The following is a 16,703-nucleotide window of genomic DNA, read 5'->3' as shown; positions in this document are numbered from 1 at the left end:
CCTGCGCCACCGCAAACACAATCCGCGAGGGATTGGGCCGAAGATGAACGACGGGTTCACTTCCAAGAGGCAGTTTCTTGAAATGACGGTCAGTGCCCCGCAAGGCAGCTCTACCCCTATGAACGCATTCTACGTATTCGACGATGCAAACCCGAGAATGCCTCTGCTACAAAGGGAAGATGACCATGGAGACGTGGTAACATTTCCTTTTACCACGACGGAGGCGGCGTCATACATTAGGCACGATAAACAAAAAATCTGGACTGGAAACTCAACCGACCTGTCGACGTGTATGGGATCATCGGTAAATGTGTTGTCTGGTGAATACTTGAGAAGTCACACTTTGCTACGTGATTTACGATCGGCATTTTTGCCTCGACAGGCGGCCGATCTTCTTGCTGTGGATTTTGTGGGGGAAACATCATCAATGGGAACATCACCCGAGCGTTTTTTTACGGATCTGCACACTCGGGATTCCCTTGTGAATGTGATGGCATTGGGCACACACCTTCTTCGGCCTTCAGGTGCGTTGCTGTTACGATTTCCTTTTTCTGTGAGGCCACAGGACAAACCTGTCATCTCTGCGGTCAGACAACATATGCGGTGGTGCTTTCAGGTAGCCGCATGTGAGGTGGACAATGACCATCTCTATTGTATGGGGTACCGACACGCCACATGGCACCCGATCACGCCAGAACCAAAGTCTCCATTTCCTGGGTTTTTTCAAAAGTCCATGCGTCGTCCCAAGAAGTGGAACCCACGCAGGAAAAGGGATCGGAATTACTTTGTAGCGCTGAAACCTGGCTTCACAGATGCACCACTGGTAAAAGAGCCCCTGGGTCGTGCGATTGAAGAGGAGGTGCGTGCTACTAAAAAGGTTGAGGAAAAGGCAGATGCCTTGTTTGGTGTTTCTCTTGGGATGGTTGAAAGAAGAGCGCATCAAAGCAAACGAGATGACTAGTGTGCCGTGTTGCTGTCGCTATGGAATGTGCCACACTGGTTGCAATGCCAGTTCTATATATATATATATATATATATATATATATATATATATATATATATATATTCTCTGTGTTTTAAATGGGGCTGCAACGAAACACATATTTTTGCCTTATGTAACGGGGTAGAAGGAACGTAAAGACATGCTCTGCCTCTCCCTTTCTCTTCCTTTTTGCTGCTTTATTTATTTATTTAATTTTCTCTACCTTATTGTTAGTGCTACTGAGGGGAGGTGTGTGTGCGTGTGTGGTGAGATGCATGGTCAACGATGTGAGGCACCGGTACCAACGGGAGTTTTCTTCTTCCGTTTTTTTGACTGTTTCTTGTTACTGATTGGACTGTTTGTGGTTTACTTGGCGGTGAAGCTGGAGTACCAGGTGGACCTATTGAGTGCCGTGTGGAACGTATACTTGAAGCCTAATTATGATGATGATCTTTGAGTCCTGTCGACAATTGGCTCTTGCAGGCGCTTACGGGGGAGTTGACGTTCCTTTTGCGTGCATATTCTTCTTCTTTTCTTCTTGCCATAGTGAACAGCAGCAGTGACAAAGGGGAAACATGTGCGGCTCCGGGGTTGGCGGTCTTAATTTGTTGAGAAAATTCCGTGGGCGTTATTTTGTGCCGGATTTTTTGTTTCACTTCCTCTTCATTTGATAGTTTTTTTTTTTTTTTTTGATTGAAGTGGGGGGTAGGGGTGGGGGCGGGATTCAGTTGCCTTTTTTCTGTTTTTTTTTTTTTTTTTTTTGCGTGACTTATTATTTAACCACACGTTCTGTTTTGCTCGTTCGTGGTGTTTGTTTGTTGTTTTCTCCCACTGGTGTTGGTCAGAAGCTTTAAGAAGGGAGTTTATACATATATATTTTTTCTTCTTCCATGAAGGAATGAGCATGACATTTCACTGGGTTGCCTCACTGTTTTTTTTATTGTGCGTGTCCCTGTGTGTTCATGGGAATCGTGGGAGTGTCCAGCTGCCCTTTTCCGTTGTGTCGCGGATGAGTGGAGAGTGGGGCGTTGAGGTGCACTCACCGTGTGATCCGTTTATTGTCGCAGGTACGCTCACAGTGGACGGTGGGAAAATGACGGTGGACTGGCTTCACCAGACCTTCGCGGGTCCTGATTTGGAGCCGGCCGCAGACGAGGGGGAGAACATCCTGCGCGCCGGCGGGTTGCATGCCTTCATCACAAACGCGTGGGAGTTGACGCCGCCGTTGTACACCGTCTGCGGCGGGGGGCAGTCGAACACTTTGAACACACCGCATCGTCCTGGGTTGGGGAGCAGGATGGAGACGACGGAGCTTGCGGAGCATACTGGAGTTCTTCTCAAAAATCCCAAGAGTGATTTGCGGGAATGTCAAATGGCATCACGGGATGTGTTTATTCGTCTGCTTGGTGGCTGCACTTACGGACTTCAAAGCGACCACTGGAGGATGAAGGAATCCTTGCAATTTGTTGAGGTGCAATTTGATGTGCCAAATCTGACAAGGCATTGCGCGGAGATGAGCGGGGCGTTTGAAGTCCAACAGGGGGCAATAAAAAAGGAAATGAGGGGAAACAAGGGCCGAAACCGTTGGCTGGGCAGTGCCAGAGGGAGACCTAATGAAAAGGGACATGTCATGGACCAAAATGCACAGGATGGTGCGATTGTCATTCGGTTAGTGCGCCTCCAGACACAAGTAAAGTCCAAATAAAGAATGTGTCATGGAGAGACCAATTTCCTTTTAGGACCATACGGAAAAAGAAAGAGGGGGTGTGTGTGGTGTGTGTGTTTCTGCAACGACGTGCCGCACTCTTTGCCCTTAGATTTTTTTTTTTTGTCTCAGACACTCCAGAGAAGTGTGCGATGGATTTGTGGGTCTTAACTTCACAATAATAATAATTTACCCCTCCCCCCGCGCACCCCTGCCTTTTTTTTTTTTTTTTAATTATCTTTTTTCTCTTTTTACATCTCCAATGATAACACAAAACACCACCACAAGAAAAAGAAAGGGAGGAGGAGGAGGAGGAGGAGGGGAAAATATGTCGTCAGAAGTAGTGGAGGAAAGTTGGCTGGTTTATTTTATAGAACAAGGATGGCTCCCTTTTTTTATTATGGGAGTGGTTATACTTGGTCTCAGGATGTACAATGTACGCCAGCGTGAGGAGCAGCGGCAGTTACTTCGAGAAGGTCTTCTTTCGGAATTGAATTATCAAAAAATATTAAGCAAACGTCACCGGGAGTGACTGAGCGCATGGTTTTATGTCTCTTTATGTGTTTGCATATATATGTATGTATATGTGAGAGGATCTGCAGGGCTGTTTTTATTTTGGTTGTTTGTTTACTGCAATTTTTAGGTGCGTTGCGTTTATTTAATAATTTTACTTTTTTTTTTTTTTTTCCTTTAAAAGCCTTACCGCCACCACCACCATTAACAACAACAACAAGAACAACAAGAAGAAAAGAGGGAAGAGGACGTTAATAACTCTCCTGAGTATATAATGTGATGCCTTTTTGCACGAGAACTCTGCGTACTTTTTTTAAATTTTTTTTTTATTTTTATTTTTATTTTAAATGATATCTTTTGATGTTAATTGCCGGAATAAAGGTGTGAAGTAAAGAGAAGGAGAGAGAAAGTAGGATAACATGTCCCTTGCCGAGATGGATGCACAACAACACCTTGCCGTTCTTGGTTTGTCAACATGCGGTGAAAATGACACCCTTGACAGGCTGCTGGCCGGAGCAGAACGGGGACCGTCCGTAGACTTCAATGATTGGGACGATGGGTGCGATTTGTGCGTTGATGCGCCTTCCCGACCGTCGCCCACGGCCCGCGCAGCCCCAGTCATGGAGGAAAAGAGCGAACCGAAACGTTTAAAACGGAAAAGGACGTCAACTGTGGATGTGGAAGAAAACGAGTTCCGTTCGAAAGGAGCCGCGGAGCCACGGGCTTTTCGCGGCCAATTTCCGGCTTTTGCGGATGCCCCCTTGAAAAAGAAAAACATACCACCTTTTTCTTCACCTTCCACGGTGTTTGAAGCGGATAAGGCGTGCATGGATGCCGAATCGCTGCCTCCTTTAAATGAACTTGTGCATAGCAAGTTGCTGCGGCCGCTAACTGAGTCTCTTCACATAACATCCCTAACGCGCATTCAAAAGCAGAGCTGGACACCCATGGTTGACAGGACGCGTGATGTTCTTCTACGGAGCGAAACGGGGAGTGGGAAGACGCTGGCGTATGCTCTTCCTCTGCTCCATCAGTTGTTGTGTGAGTGTGATGCGCGACCAATTCAGCGTCAGATTGGAACTATTATTATTGTGCTTTGCCCCACTCGAGAGCTGGTTGTGCAGGTGACAGATGTGCTTAGTGTTCTCACTCGATGTGCGCTGTTTTTAACGGTGGGTGGTATTCACGGTGGTGAAAATCGGCACAAGGAAAAGGCAAGGCTGCGTAAGGGGGTTCCCCTCTTGATAGCGACACCCGGGAGACTTCTTGATCATCTCAGGGCGACCGTGTCTTTCTGCGTTGCCTCAACGCAGACAATTGTCCTTGATGAGGCTGATCGATTACTGGATATGGGGTTTGAACGGGCTATAAAGGAGATTATGGGGCTATTATTGGAGAAGACAGAGAACTCAGCTTGTTCATGTGATGAAAGATTTACAGAGACAAGGGAAAAATATACTCTCAAGCGCGTTTTGGTATCGGCAACGATAACTGCTGAGGTTGAGAGGCTTTCACATTTTGCGCTTCGCAGCAACGTTGTTCGTGTAGGTGAGACAGAGGATACCTTCTCCATCCCTTCCTCACTTCGCCAGCACTACGCATTGGTACCGATTAAGCATCGACTCTCAACCCTCATTGGTTTTCTTCGCTCCCAAATTGATGCCGGTGCTCAAAGAATTATTGTTTTTGTCTCCACCGCTGATAGCGCAGAATTTCATTACCGTTTGCTATCACGCCTACAATCTCCTTTTTGCGGCAGGAGAAAAGACGTTTTATTTAAAGGTGCATCCAAGCAACATGTTCGTCAATATGGTGTGAAGCGGCGGGTGGAGGAGGCCAACAGACATGTACAAGACCAGAGCGAGGCCATTGTCACCTTTGAGGATGATTCGGGCAGTGAGGATGATAATGATGAGGGGCAGACGCTCTCAGGTAGAAACGCTCTTCTTGATGTCAACATATTGAAGTTGCATGGCAACATGTCGCAGGTTGACCGGGCCTCTGTTTTTAAAGCCTTCAAACACGTCGGTGAGGCTGCTCAGCTTTCTCTAAGGGGTGTCCTGTTTTGTACAGATGTGGCTGCCCGAGGATTGGATATGCCACGGGTGGACTGGATTGTGCATTACGATCCTCCGACGGATCCAGCGTGTTACGTTCATCGTATTGGACGCACCGCTCGCATTGGCAACGCTGGGGACTCTCTGTTGTTTCTCATGCCACACGAGGCAGGATACGCCCCATACTTAAGTAAATTTATAGCAAAAGAGAGCGGGAGCTCTTTTGCGGGAAATGAGGCGGCAGCAGCAGTGGCAACAATGGAAAAGAGGAATTACGAGTCGTTTCTTTATTACCTGGCAAAGTTGGATCCAAAGTCGAACCACATTTGGATGCAAAGTACGGCTACTCTCGAGCGCGCCATCAGTCGACTTGTCATGAATCGAGAGGAACCTGTAAATGAGTTGCCTGCTGGAGATGCGAGCCGGAACGATGATCTCACTCGACTTGCACTGTTCGCATACCAGTCTTACATACGAGCTTACGCAGGGCACTCCCGAGAACTTAAAACTCGATTTTTTAATTTGGATATGCTTCACCTTGGCCACATTGCACACAGTTTTGGTCTTGACAAGAGACCCAGTGAAGTTCGGGCACAGCTGCAGAATCTTATTATGGAGGACAGGAAGATCGCGAGAGAGGCGTCTTCTCTCAACACACAAGAGAGGGTAAGAGGGCGTGATGGCTCTCGAGTTCGCAGGAGACTTCAGGTGGAAGTACGTCATGATGATCGGTACCGAAGTATGATTGTGCAGAAGCAGCGCAAGGTGACGCGTGACTGGTTTCAAGGGAAGAAAGACGGGGTACCGAAACATAAACCTCTTCAATTTACGGAATTTGACGCGTAATACGCTTGAAGATGGGAATAGGAACGAAATTCACACGGAATGAATAGTGCAATTACAAACCCAAGAAAAAGAAGACCCGTATTGCACCCAATTTAATATATATACAAATATATATATATTGTTATTGTTAACATTGTTATTAATTTTTTATGGCATGAGCTGTCATTTCTCCCATGGAAGCTAACTGCGCTTGCGTCATTCCTATTCTTTATTTGTTATTATTATTATTATTATTATTTTATTTGTATGTGTAATTTAAACATGTTTCACAGTTGATTGTTTTGTACTTTATTGATTGAAGGGAGCCAAAGAACCATGACGACCTATCGGGATTTCAAACTCACGGACATCATGGAATTCAACTTTGTAAATCTGGATCAGTTGACGGAGACCTACAGCACCTCGTTCTACGGTGAGTATCTCACGCACTGGCCCGAGTTTCAGCGCATATGTGTCCACCCGACGACCGGCATTTGTATGGCGTACGCACTTGGCAAGGCTGAGGGAAAGGGCGAGGATTTCCACGGGCATGTGTCTGCGGTCACAGTGGCGCCGATATTTCGTCGTCTTGGCTTGGGAGAGGCACTCATGAAGGAGCTCGAGACCACAACGTCACTTGTTCACAATGCGTACTTTGTGGATTTGTTTGTGCGGCAAAGCAACAAAGTCGCTCAAGAAATGTACCATAAACTGGGATACATTGTCTACCGGCGCGTGCTTGGTTACTACCGAGGCGATGGCCCCAAAGGGACGTTTAAGGGTGATGAAGATGCACTGGATATGCGCAAGGCCATGCCTCGTGACAGGGAGCGAGGGAGGAGTAGCGTGATTCCTCTTGCTAAACCCATCAAACCCGAGGAGTTGGAGTGGAACTAAAGGGACAAGCGTGTGTGTCTTCACCTTCTTGCGGGAAGACGCGCAGAGGTTGGATTTCTTTTGTTACTTTGTTGTCACGGTGCCTGCGGTGACGTTAATGGGGGGTTTGTTCTCCAGAGGCATTCATTGTGCGATTTGTGCGTGTTCGGTGTCCAACGTTTTCAGCACCACCGAATAGGGTGTTGCGCAGGATCGGAATACATGGATGTGCGAGAGCATTGTGTCGCTCGCCCGTAATAACACACACGCACACAGTTTCAGCGCGTCTGATACGTCACGTTCTTCAGAACGGTCGAAATCACTTGTGGGGCGTCACTTCATTTGCGGCGTCGGGAAAGTGAAGTAAATGGAGAGATATGCCGAGAACGCAATGCCCCTCCATAATACCGCAGGCTGGCGGCGACAAGGATCAGAGAGATTCTACTTAACATTGAGAAGAGGGCAGCACTCTGATGATTCGGTTTTGTGCTTTAGGAAATTCTAATGTAGTGTACACCGTGTGGGCCTTTTTGCTGCGGATATGCAGAGGGGTGAGGTGGGGTGGAATTATTTTTGAAGGCAACATGGACGCCGCCTGACATTTATGGGAGGGATGCGTGGTGTTATTCCGTGCTTCCTTGCCTGCGTTGTCGCACTCATGCTGTGAGTGCGGATGGCCACAGTAGTGGAGCTGAATACGGTTCAATGTGTTTTGCTTACGGGGACTGCGCGACACATGTTTTTTGTTGGGCTTCCCAATGGAGGGGCGCATCGCCGTTGCGTGATTCCCGCGGCAGTTCATTACCCTGCGACTGTGCGTGCCGCCGTCCGCTGCGCCAATGCAAGCCTTTGCCTTTGTGAGAAATGGGGAGCGTGACTGCTGTGGCGGTGGTCGAATGTTTCCGAATTGGTGCTTTTGGTAATTTCACTTAGAGTGCCGAGCAGCGAGGGGCTGCACACACCCAGGAGGTGGGAGTGTCAGCTGCAACGGACCAAACGTTTTTACGGGCGTGTGGTGGGGTCGCGTTCTTGTTTGGAAAAAAAGCCTTTCGCAGGCATAATGAGACTGCCGTCCGTGCCACACGAGGCAGTGGGGTATTTCCTGGGATTTATTGGCGGGGTGGCACCGCACCCATGCCGTGTGGTTGATTTGTATTCCGCAATGCACGGTGATGGGGATGTGCGGTGACAACTTCCTCCAGTGGAGCGGCACGAGCAGCACGGGGAGCTGAACGGAGGAGTGGTGGCTGCGTACTTCCAAGTGATACGTGAATGACGAGTGCAGTATGAAAGGCAGCGTCACGGCACTCTTTTGCCATGCACACCACAAATATTTTTCATAAAGCGTGCGAATTGCACTCTTTTCTGTTGTGTGTGGGATTACCGAGATGCATCGCTGTTGTGGTGTGTATGATTTGTGCTCCCTGCGTGTGGCCGCTTCTGCACCGAATTTACTTTTTATTTTGTGTGCGTGTCAGTGACGATGTGCCCACGTCCTCCTGCTGAGTGTGCGCGGTGACGGCGGTGCCACACGGGTGCGGGACCGTGGCGAGCGGTATGCGTGGACGAACCCTCCGTGCTCACTACGTTGTTATTGTTGGCTCTCTCCAACACTGTGCTGGGTGGTTTGCACCCACTCGCCGTCGTTGTGGTGGTCCTCGTGCATGTGGTGTGCGTCGAATACTGTGCCGTCACACTGTGTGGATGAGTCTCTTGTTGTGGCTTCGATTCATGACTGTGCCTATTGTCTTTCTTTTACTCATTCCTCTCTTTTGTTTGGTGGCTATTGTTTAGATCTAACTCAATCCAACTACGAAAACAAGGAGAAACGATGTCTGGAAGGCCCGAGGAAGGAATTTACGGCAATTTGGAGAGTCAATCGTCCAATGTCTCGCAGGGAGGTCAGAGGAGAGCGAGGCCGGAATTTGAGAGTGACACAGATCAACCCGCTGCGACTCGCAGAAGAGTGGAGAAGGCGCGGCAACCACAGTGGACCATGAGCAGCACCGTAAAGGACATCCTGCTGGAGGGAAGCACTAGCAGGACCAACATGAAGCTGAATGATTTCCTTTGGAATTATTTGGGCGGCACGGCGGCTGTTGATGAAGACCACAATGTTACGATGGAGGCGTTTGTTCGGAGACCCAATGCTTACGTACAAGACCAACAGCTTCTTGAAGAAATTCCTAATTTAACTGCGTACCAAGCGCTGGAGGCCATTACTAAACCTCTTCACGAAGGTGTGCTCTCTCTCGGGCAACGTAGGGACTATGAAAGAAAAGGATACGATCACTCCACTTGTATGTGAAAAACTAAACGCAGTTCTCACGCAGGTACTGACAGAAGCGAGGCAGAAGGCAGAGGAAAGGCTAAGACGAGCGCAAGAAATGAAATTTACCATTTCCACTAATATCGAAGATGTACTGTTTAAAGGAGAAGTCCGCTACAAGGAAATGAAGCTGAATGAATTTCTTACGAGGGAATTGGACGGCAGGGGCGTTGTGGACACCAATCGGGATGTCTTGCTGAAGGAGTTTTGTAAGGAACCGGCGAGGTATATCTACGATCCGGGAGTACTGAACGAAATAAAGACAACATATCGTTATTTGAGGATGGAGGAGACTGTAAGGGAGGAAACGGATAAGGACGAAGATGTACGCAAGCTTCAATATAATCATGTAAGTACTCTGCTGGGTTGGCTAGTAGCTGCTCCGGAGGTAAAAGAAATTGTTCATGGCATCACTGAAAGTTTTTTGGATGCAGCCCTTGAGGAGGTGAGGAACTCAATGAGGATGAGTGCAGCGATGAAACTGGAGGGATGCTACGAGTCTGTGCACAATGCGAGGTGGAGCCATTTGTGGAAGTTCCTGGCGGCGAGGGACCGGACTGGAAGTGAGAGAGGGGAAACCACCACAGTCATGGAAGTACAAGAAAGTTGGCAACACCTTCGAAAAGGATGACGGTGCAGAGCAATCCGCTGCAGCGCGTCCCAGACTGCTGGTGCTCACCTCGGACAAGGGGTGGCCATACTCGTGGAATCGGAAGGGGGTGGAATCCACTCGTGACTGCTACGTGAACTGTGAGGTGGAGCGAGCGTGGCAGATCGTCAAGGGCGATCTCACCGAGTGGTCCAGCAGTCACGGTGAGGCCGACTTTAGGCCTGAGCGGCGTGTGTTGATTGGGACGCCCGGTATCGGGAAGTCGATGAATGCCGGCTCGTACCTCCTCTACCAGCTGCTGCACTATGATGTCAGGAAACTCCAAATGGTTGTTTACTTTATTGCGGATCGAAAATTCCTGTTTGACAAGACCAGCAGGACGGTGTCGACATACATGGGCGACTCCAGTAATAAGTCTTTTGTGAGGAGTCTGTCTGACCGTGGGATGAAGGGGTATATTATTTACGATGTGGCAGAGCCGGATGATGAACCGTCTAGTGATTTGCCTCCCAGGGGATGGGGCATGGTTTTGGTGTCACCCCCATTCGAGGGGAACTACAAAGAATGGGTGAAGCGGAGCGGTGCCACAAAAATAGTTATGAATTGCCCTGGTGAAAGCGATGTGAAGGCGATGTGTGTTTGGATGAGGCGCCATCAGCCCGTGCGGGAGCAAGCGGAGTACTGGCATGTGGTGAAGGGCCAAATGGATGAAGTGGGACCTATTCCACTTTATGTCTTTGACGAGCGAAAGTATTATAATTGGGTTCAACGGTGTCACAAGACCGTCGATGAGGCGACCTCTTCTGTAATCTTGCAATACACTGGTTTGGGATGTGTTGGATCCCGGGATCGTATGAAGGCGTTCTACTGGCTTGCGAGGGTTGTCCGAGTACGAGGTGAAGAGTTTGGTTATGGATTTTTTTTCAATTTACCGGTGTCTGCTCACCTCGGAAATAAAACATTATTCAAGTCGGCGAAGTTAATGCAGCAGCATTATTTTAATTTACTCATATCGGGGCTGACGGATTATCTCATATCAGAAAATTTTGGAAGGTGCACCGTGTTTGCATTTTTGAATGGATCTTTTGTGCGTGCAATAGAATGCAGACTGAGGGAGCTGAGGCCATCACCACAACGTCAGTCCCACCGCTGTGCGCTAGCGGTGTACTCACAGGAGCGCTCCGCCAGGCACCATGTCTTACCGCCACTGGAACACTTTTCTGAGAGGATTGATGTGGAGTGCGGGGTGCTGTACGTAACGGAGGTGGAAAACTTTCCGCTGTTGGACGCCTTTTTCTTTGTGAAGTCAAATCCAATGGCGCTGGTTGGGCTGCGGATGGCTGCGGCGAGTGGGCATCACACCACAGCCAGCACCGTGAGGCAGTTCACTGAGTATCTGGCGGAATATTTTAATGGTTGGGAGGAGTTATCCCGAGACATGTCGTGGGAGATGATTTACGTGCAGCACGCAGAAAGCACGCCGATGAATGACTGGCAGGGATGTGATGTCGTCGATTCCAATAATGTGAGCGGCGCGGACAACAATGAAATTGTGGCGTTCTGGAAGGAAAAGGTGCGCCAGTACCAAGTGTCAATACCATCCGAAGACGCCCCAAGAAGCCCTTAGAATTGAGGAGTAATTAAAAGAATAAATGGGAAAACAAATTAGGGAATTGCGGGGGTAGTTTGAGTTCTGGTAACAAATATTGCGGGTTGTTTCATATGGTTGGATGCCTGTGTGTGCATACGGTGCAGATGCACCAGCATCACACACGGATGCGGAAAATGTCCAACGCGAGCGATCGTAACAGTGAACGAAGAAGAAATTATTTGGGGAACGGGGTAGTTTGGTTTCTGGTAGAAAAACATTGCGGGTTGTTTCATACATGTGGATTTCTGTGTGTGCATACGAGGCATAGTAGGGAAATTGCTCTTGTATGAGAGAATGATTATGACCAGCGGTGATGAAGTATGACTACGTTGTTTATTTCCTCTTATTTTTTTGTTCTAAGGCCCATCATTAAACGAAGCATCTTTAAGGGATGGACGACGACCAAGTTCTTTTGAGGAAACAGTGCACTCCGTGTGACTGCTTGGAGTGGGGCGCCGTATTCAATTGAGGGTGGAATGGCTTCCTTGTGCCTGCGTCATTGTTGCTTCCCCTTGCGATTTCATGCTTGACTGCCTCATCGCGGCGCCAGGGCCAATTGCTCCGTATTGTCGGGGAGGCCAGGAGCCAGCAATGTTTCCCTCACGGGGTTGTTGTTTTCGTTGGCGCAGGGCTGACGGCATCGACCAGCGTCCGGACCAGCTGCTTTGTGCTGGGCACATTTTAAACACCAAGAGGTCTGGGGGCACGCGTTGCCGCAGCGCGGGCCATGTAATTGAAAAAACACGAGGGAGGACAACAGAAGCACAACTGTGCGTGCTGCAGCAAGTCCGCACTGATGCTCTTTTACTTTGTCGGCACTGGAAACTGAGAGGGTGCGCCCTGCGCCTGTTGCCATGCACTCTCATAGCCACGTTTTGAATGGAGCGTGTTGTTGTTTCTCTGAAGCGGGCTCCGTGTGTCAACGCGACAGGGGAACACGGTTGGCGGTGGCAGGAGCTCTTTCCGGAACGGCACTGGAGTGCAGGGGTTCCCGGAGTCGGTCGCTCGCTCGCCGAGGTGGGGATGGCGCTCAGGGATTGCCCCGAGGCTGCCTCTCAATGCCGTTGTTGTTGACGGCAAAACGCTGATGGGAGGGCGAGAGTGTGCGTGCCACCGTGTGATTTTACACAATGGGCACTCGTTGGAGTGATGCATGTGTGTTTGCCTTGCGGATTTGGTGTTTTGGATCCTTATTTCACGCTATTCGGTGCCGCAGAAGTGGACGGAGAAGTGATGCAGTCACGAGCTGCACGGGCGTGGTGGACACGGTTATGCGAGCCTGTGGAGGACCCGAGCAAATCAAAGTGTACTATGCGGTTTGGGTCTACAAGGAAGGAAGAAACAGTGGGCGGCTGAGGGGAGTTGCAATGCACGCGGCTGCAGAAGATGACATGCGTTGCTGAGTTCACGTTGACTGCCACTTTGGATGCTTTTTCTCGAGGCCGGGAATCCTTCTAATTTATTTGTAGGTGCTTGATGACGCCAGTTGTGGAAGGCATTTTCATTTCATACGAGGATGGCGCACGGGAGACAAGGAAAAAGAGCGACGCCTCGCCAAAGGAGCGGCCGCTGGGACGTTGGCAAGAATTGTTACTGTTTGCACGGCCAGCTGCTTGCCCTCTGCAGGATCTTCCTTGAGGCGTTCATTGGCGCGAGAGTGAGGTGCACGCACGGGCGGGCACCGCAGCAACAGTGTCGTTGGTTCTCCGCTGCACGAATAAGACGACGCACTTCAGGCGTGGCAGGTGACACCCTCTGCGAACCGCCTCTTCTGTTTCACATCTTGGCATTTTTTGCGCTGTGAAAACCGCTCCCATTGGCCGTCTTCTGTGACACGAGAGCCGCCTGTATTCTTCGCCATCGCATTAAAGAGTCGTGAGGAGGGTTGGAAGGTGCGTTGAGGAGCCGTGTGGCCTCTGCGAGCATTTCCTCTGTTTTTCATAGGTGTTGAATGTTGGATTGCCGAAACGCACCTTGAGTGCTTGCCTTAGAAGCTCGCATGACTGGGCGGCAAACGTGTTCGTGGAGGTGAAGGAGGGCCACGCCATTGGGAGGGAGAAGGGTGAATGGGTGGGTGATGTCTATGGCCCATATGTGGTGCCCGACTGGTGCTTCACTCTGTTTGGTGCTGTTATCATTTGCATCCACAAAGAATGGCTTTGGGTGCTGCTTTTCCCAACTCTCTTACTGTGTATGTGTGGACATGAACCTTCTTCCGTGCTGTGCATTTGCCGCGTAAGCTGTCGATGGTCTGTGTGAGATATGTGATGATTTGCGGCATTTTGTTGGATTGTGCTTTGTTGTTTGCCGCGGGTGACTGCCAGATTGGAGGCGTTGCTTTTTCTTTACTGTGACCACGTGCGGTGTTTATGGGAGGCCTCTCGGGGAAGCGCCAGCCGACATTCTTGCGAAGTCCATCTCTGGTGCCATGCTTTTATTGACGTGGAATGAATTGAGGGTTTTGCATATAAGCTCCTGTGGATTCTTGCTGTGGTACTCCTCACGCATAGCCCGGGGGTCACGTATGATGCATGTGGCAGGCAGAAATTTTTGCATGGCGGAATGAAGAGACAAGAGGCTGATTGTTTGATTGTTAGCGACGAGTCCTGTCTCACTGCTTGGAGGGGGCTGTTGTTCGCTGGGGCGAATTGTTTTGTGTGTCCAGACACTGCTTGCACCGAGTGGCGGGGTGCCGTGTTGGTGTGTGCGGCTCCATCAAGCGGGGCGGCAGCGCGACGTTTACGAACTGCGTGCCTGTGGGTTGATGAATGTGGTGGGAGGCGTGTCTGAGGGGAATCTGCGAGAGAAGGAGTGAAATGCGTTTGGCGGTGCTGTTGTTCGAAGTGCGAGGGAAGAAGAAAAACAAGTGCTTTCTGACATGTCGGTGAGTGTGCCACGGCCACCGATGGGTTTTCAGGGAGAGGGAAAGGAGGGAGGGAGACGGAGACTGTGCGCACCCGCTGCGATGTGTGGTGCCACAGGATGCGGTTTCCTTTGTGAAGGGTGCGACGGCCGTCATGCGTGCAGCAGAACGTCATCTGCATCTTTTCGCCTGCAGAGCTTGCAGGTGCCGCGAGGAGGTGCAGACGACCTCTCACTATTGGGACGTTGAGGCTATTTTTCCTTTTTGCTCAGTAGGAGAAGCAACTCTTCCTGCAAGTGACGTGCTGGTCTGCATCGATGCTCCCAACGGGGTATCACGCAGCCGTGTCGTTGCAGTGCAACTCTCGTGCTCCTCACTGCACACGCGGCTCCCTGTCGCTTGGCTTATTTGCAGAGCCATGGCCTGCGGTCCCCATTGGGAGGCTGCTCATTTTTTTTTCTTAATTTATTTATGCTGTTGAGAGGTGCTGGGGAGAATAATGGCTGCGGGGACGGTGATGTTGTGGTTCGCTTTGAGTGATGTTGTGCACTGCTGTTGTGTTGCCTTTCTGCCGCTGTTGTTTGTTGTTTTCCTTCAAGAAGGAAGTTAATACCAAGCGCGAATCGCTACCGTGAAATTCGAAGGCACTGAAAGGACCAACAGCACACACACCGCCCACACACACATATTTATATGCTCTCACGTGTTGCTGCTGTGAAGGCACCCCGCACACACAACCGTCGCCGCGTGACCGGATCCAGCGGAAGGAGGTGGGAAGGAAGAGAGAGTGAACCGCAGAGGCCCAACATGTCCCGGCATCACTTCTATTCTGCGGTGCTGCTCCTCCTCGTCGTGATGTGCGGCGGCAGTGGAGCTGCGCACGCTGTGGAGAGAAACTCAGGGGATTTGCAAATGCCGCAGGAGATCGCCATGTTTTTGCCGAATATGACGCATGTGGTACCAAAAAGTGGTGGTGAAGGCAAAGTGAAGGATCTCTTTGCTTCACCCGCTCTCGTCCGTGCTGGTGGAGTGATGATTGCATTTGTTGAAGGCCGCACCAAAAATAAACGTTCTCCAGAAGTGATTGATCTCAGTTCTTCTGATATTGTTGCCGGTTACATCAAGGCTCCAGAGACGTGGCAGTCTCTTGTTGCTGAGGTAACCAAAGATGACTGGAAGGCACACACTGTCCTTGAGAGTGCGAATAATAGTAAGTATCGTGTGGGTGTTGCGAGGCTACCCACCGGAATTACAAGGGGCAATAAAGTGTTTCTGCTAGTGGGGAGCTATGAAGAGGGGCGTGAAATTGATGATGATATTTGGAACACCGAGGCATGGAACATTAAAGTGATTGAGGGTGAGGCCACGCAGTCCACGGAAGTTCAGCCGACTCAACCGATCAACTGGAGTGAACCCAAACCGCTGTTCCAAACTGACTCTCCTAATAATAAAGGTGACTTAAAGGAATTTTTGGGTGGTGGTGGCTCAGGAATTGTGATGGGGAATGGCACACTTGTGTTTCCCCTGACGGCAAAGGATGAAAATAATAAAGTTTTCTCCCTAATCACTTATTCGACGGACGACGGCCAAAAGTGGGAGATACCAGAGGGCGTTTCTTCTGCGGGCTGCCGTTCCCCCCGCATCACCGAATGGGAGGAGGGAACACTTCTCATGGTTACTTATTGCGAGGATGGCCGCAAGGTATTTGAGTCGCGTGACATGGGGAAAACGTGGACGGAGGCTTTTGGGACACTCTTGGGCGTGTGGCTCAAATCAGGTCCAGAACTTCTGGAAGTAAGTTTGCGTGTGGGAGCCCTCATCACTGCGACCATTGAGGGAAGGAAGGTCATGCTGTACACTCAGAAAGTGAGGCATTCTCTGGAAGTGGATGAACCCAACGCACTCCACCTTTGGGTCACGGACAACAGCCGCACTTTTCATATTGGACCGTTTTCTGTGGACAGTGCTGAGAATATGACGTTTGCCAACACCTTGTTGTACTCGGATGATGGGCTTTATCTTTCACAAGCGAAGGGCGATCATGAAAGCACAGCCGTTTCACTTGCCCACCTGACGGAGGAGCTGAAGACGATCAAGTCCACCCTCAGTACTTGGGTACAGTTGGACGCCTCCTTCTCCAATTCGTCCACACCCACGGCTGGTCTGGTTGGATTCCTGTCCAATACGACGTCCAGTGGAGACACGTGGATCGACGGGTACCGTTGCATGAATGCAAGCGTGACGAAAGCAGCGAGGGTCAAAAATGGGTTCAAATTCACGGGGCCTGGGTCC

The 16,703-nt window shown here is 50.0% G+C and overlaps 7 protein-coding genes and 1 pseudogene across 7 annotated transcripts, besides 14 other annotated features; all 8 read left to right on the top strand.

The window, feature by feature from the left end:
- Tc00.1047053506713.10 (hypothetical protein, conserved) lies at positions 1-961 on the top strand (the record flags this gene model as incomplete). Its single annotated transcript, XM_803570.1, has 1 exon — positions 1-961. A coding segment is annotated over one exon (961 nt), but the record flags the coding sequence as incomplete, so codon positions are not given.
- Positions 1-6,737: a sequence feature (heterozygous, Esmeraldo-like haplotype).
- Positions 1,016-1,066: a microsatellite.
- Positions 1,143-1,439, top strand: Tc00.1047053506713.14 (hypothetical protein, conserved; the record flags this gene model as incomplete). The annotated part of the gene is made up of 1 exon (XM_803574.1): positions 1,143-1,439. One exon carries the CDS (start codon positions 1,143-1,145, stop codon positions 1,437-1,439), a length of 297 nt encoding a protein of 98 aa, XP_808667.1.
- Positions 1,179-1,199: a sequence feature (AT_rich).
- Positions 1,716-1,744: a microsatellite.
- Tc00.1047053506713.20 (hypothetical protein, conserved) lies at positions 1,881-2,687 on the top strand (the record flags this gene model as incomplete). The annotated part of the gene is made up of 1 exon (XM_803571.1): positions 1,881-2,687. The coding sequence occupies one exon, from the start codon at positions 1,881-1,883 to the stop codon at positions 2,685-2,687; it is 807 nt and encodes a 268-aa protein (XP_808664.1).
- Positions 2,904-2,940: a sequence feature (T-rich).
- Positions 2,950-3,219, top strand: Tc00.1047053506713.24 (hypothetical protein, conserved; the record flags this gene model as incomplete). The annotated part of the gene is made up of 1 exon (XM_803575.1): positions 2,950-3,219. One exon carries the CDS (start codon positions 2,950-2,952, stop codon positions 3,217-3,219), a length of 270 nt encoding a protein of 89 aa, XP_808668.1.
- Positions 2,986-3,008: a microsatellite.
- Positions 3,341-3,374: a sequence feature (AT_rich).
- Positions 3,518-3,545: a microsatellite.
- Positions 3,620-6,103, top strand: Tc00.1047053506713.30 (ATP-dependent DEAD/H RNA helicase, putative; the record flags this gene model as incomplete). The annotated part of the gene is made up of 1 exon (XM_803572.1): positions 3,620-6,103. One exon carries the CDS (start codon positions 3,620-3,622, stop codon positions 6,101-6,103), a length of 2,484 nt encoding a protein of 827 aa, XP_808665.1.
- Positions 6,193-6,254: a sequence feature (AT_rich).
- Positions 6,316-6,346: a microsatellite.
- Positions 6,419-6,979, top strand: Tc00.1047053506713.40 (N-acetyltransferase complex ARD1 subunit, putative; the record flags this gene model as incomplete). Its single annotated transcript, XM_803573.1, has 1 exon — positions 6,419-6,979. One exon carries the CDS (start codon positions 6,419-6,421, stop codon positions 6,977-6,979), a length of 561 nt encoding a protein of 186 aa, XP_808666.1.
- Positions 6,738-7,029: a sequence feature (haploid, Esmeraldo-like haplotype).
- Positions 7,030-7,894: a sequence feature (areas not merged during assembly with more than two copies in the genome that could not be assigned to a particular haplotype).
- Positions 7,895-8,113: a sequence feature (haploid, Esmeraldo-like haplotype).
- Positions 8,114-16,703: a sequence feature (areas not merged during assembly with more than two copies in the genome that could not be assigned to a particular haplotype).
- On the top strand, positions 8,790-11,570 carry Tc00.1047053506713.70 (annotated as a pseudogene).
- Positions 15,105-16,703, top strand: Tc00.1047053506713.80 (trans-sialidase, putative; the record flags this gene model as incomplete). Its single annotated transcript, XM_803576.1, has 1 exon — positions 15,105-16,703. A coding segment is annotated over one exon (1,599 nt), but the record flags the coding sequence as incomplete, so codon positions are not given.

This window comes from Trypanosoma cruzi, genomic scaffold (genome assembly GCF_000209065.1).
Source record: "Trypanosoma cruzi strain CL Brener 1047053517181 genomic scaffold, whole genome shotgun sequence".
NCBI lineage: Eukaryota > Euglenozoa > Kinetoplastea > Trypanosomatida > Trypanosomatidae > Trypanosoma > Trypanosoma cruzi.
Note: the sequence above shows the minus strand (reverse complement) of the source record. Positions and strands in the feature narration are given on the sequence as shown.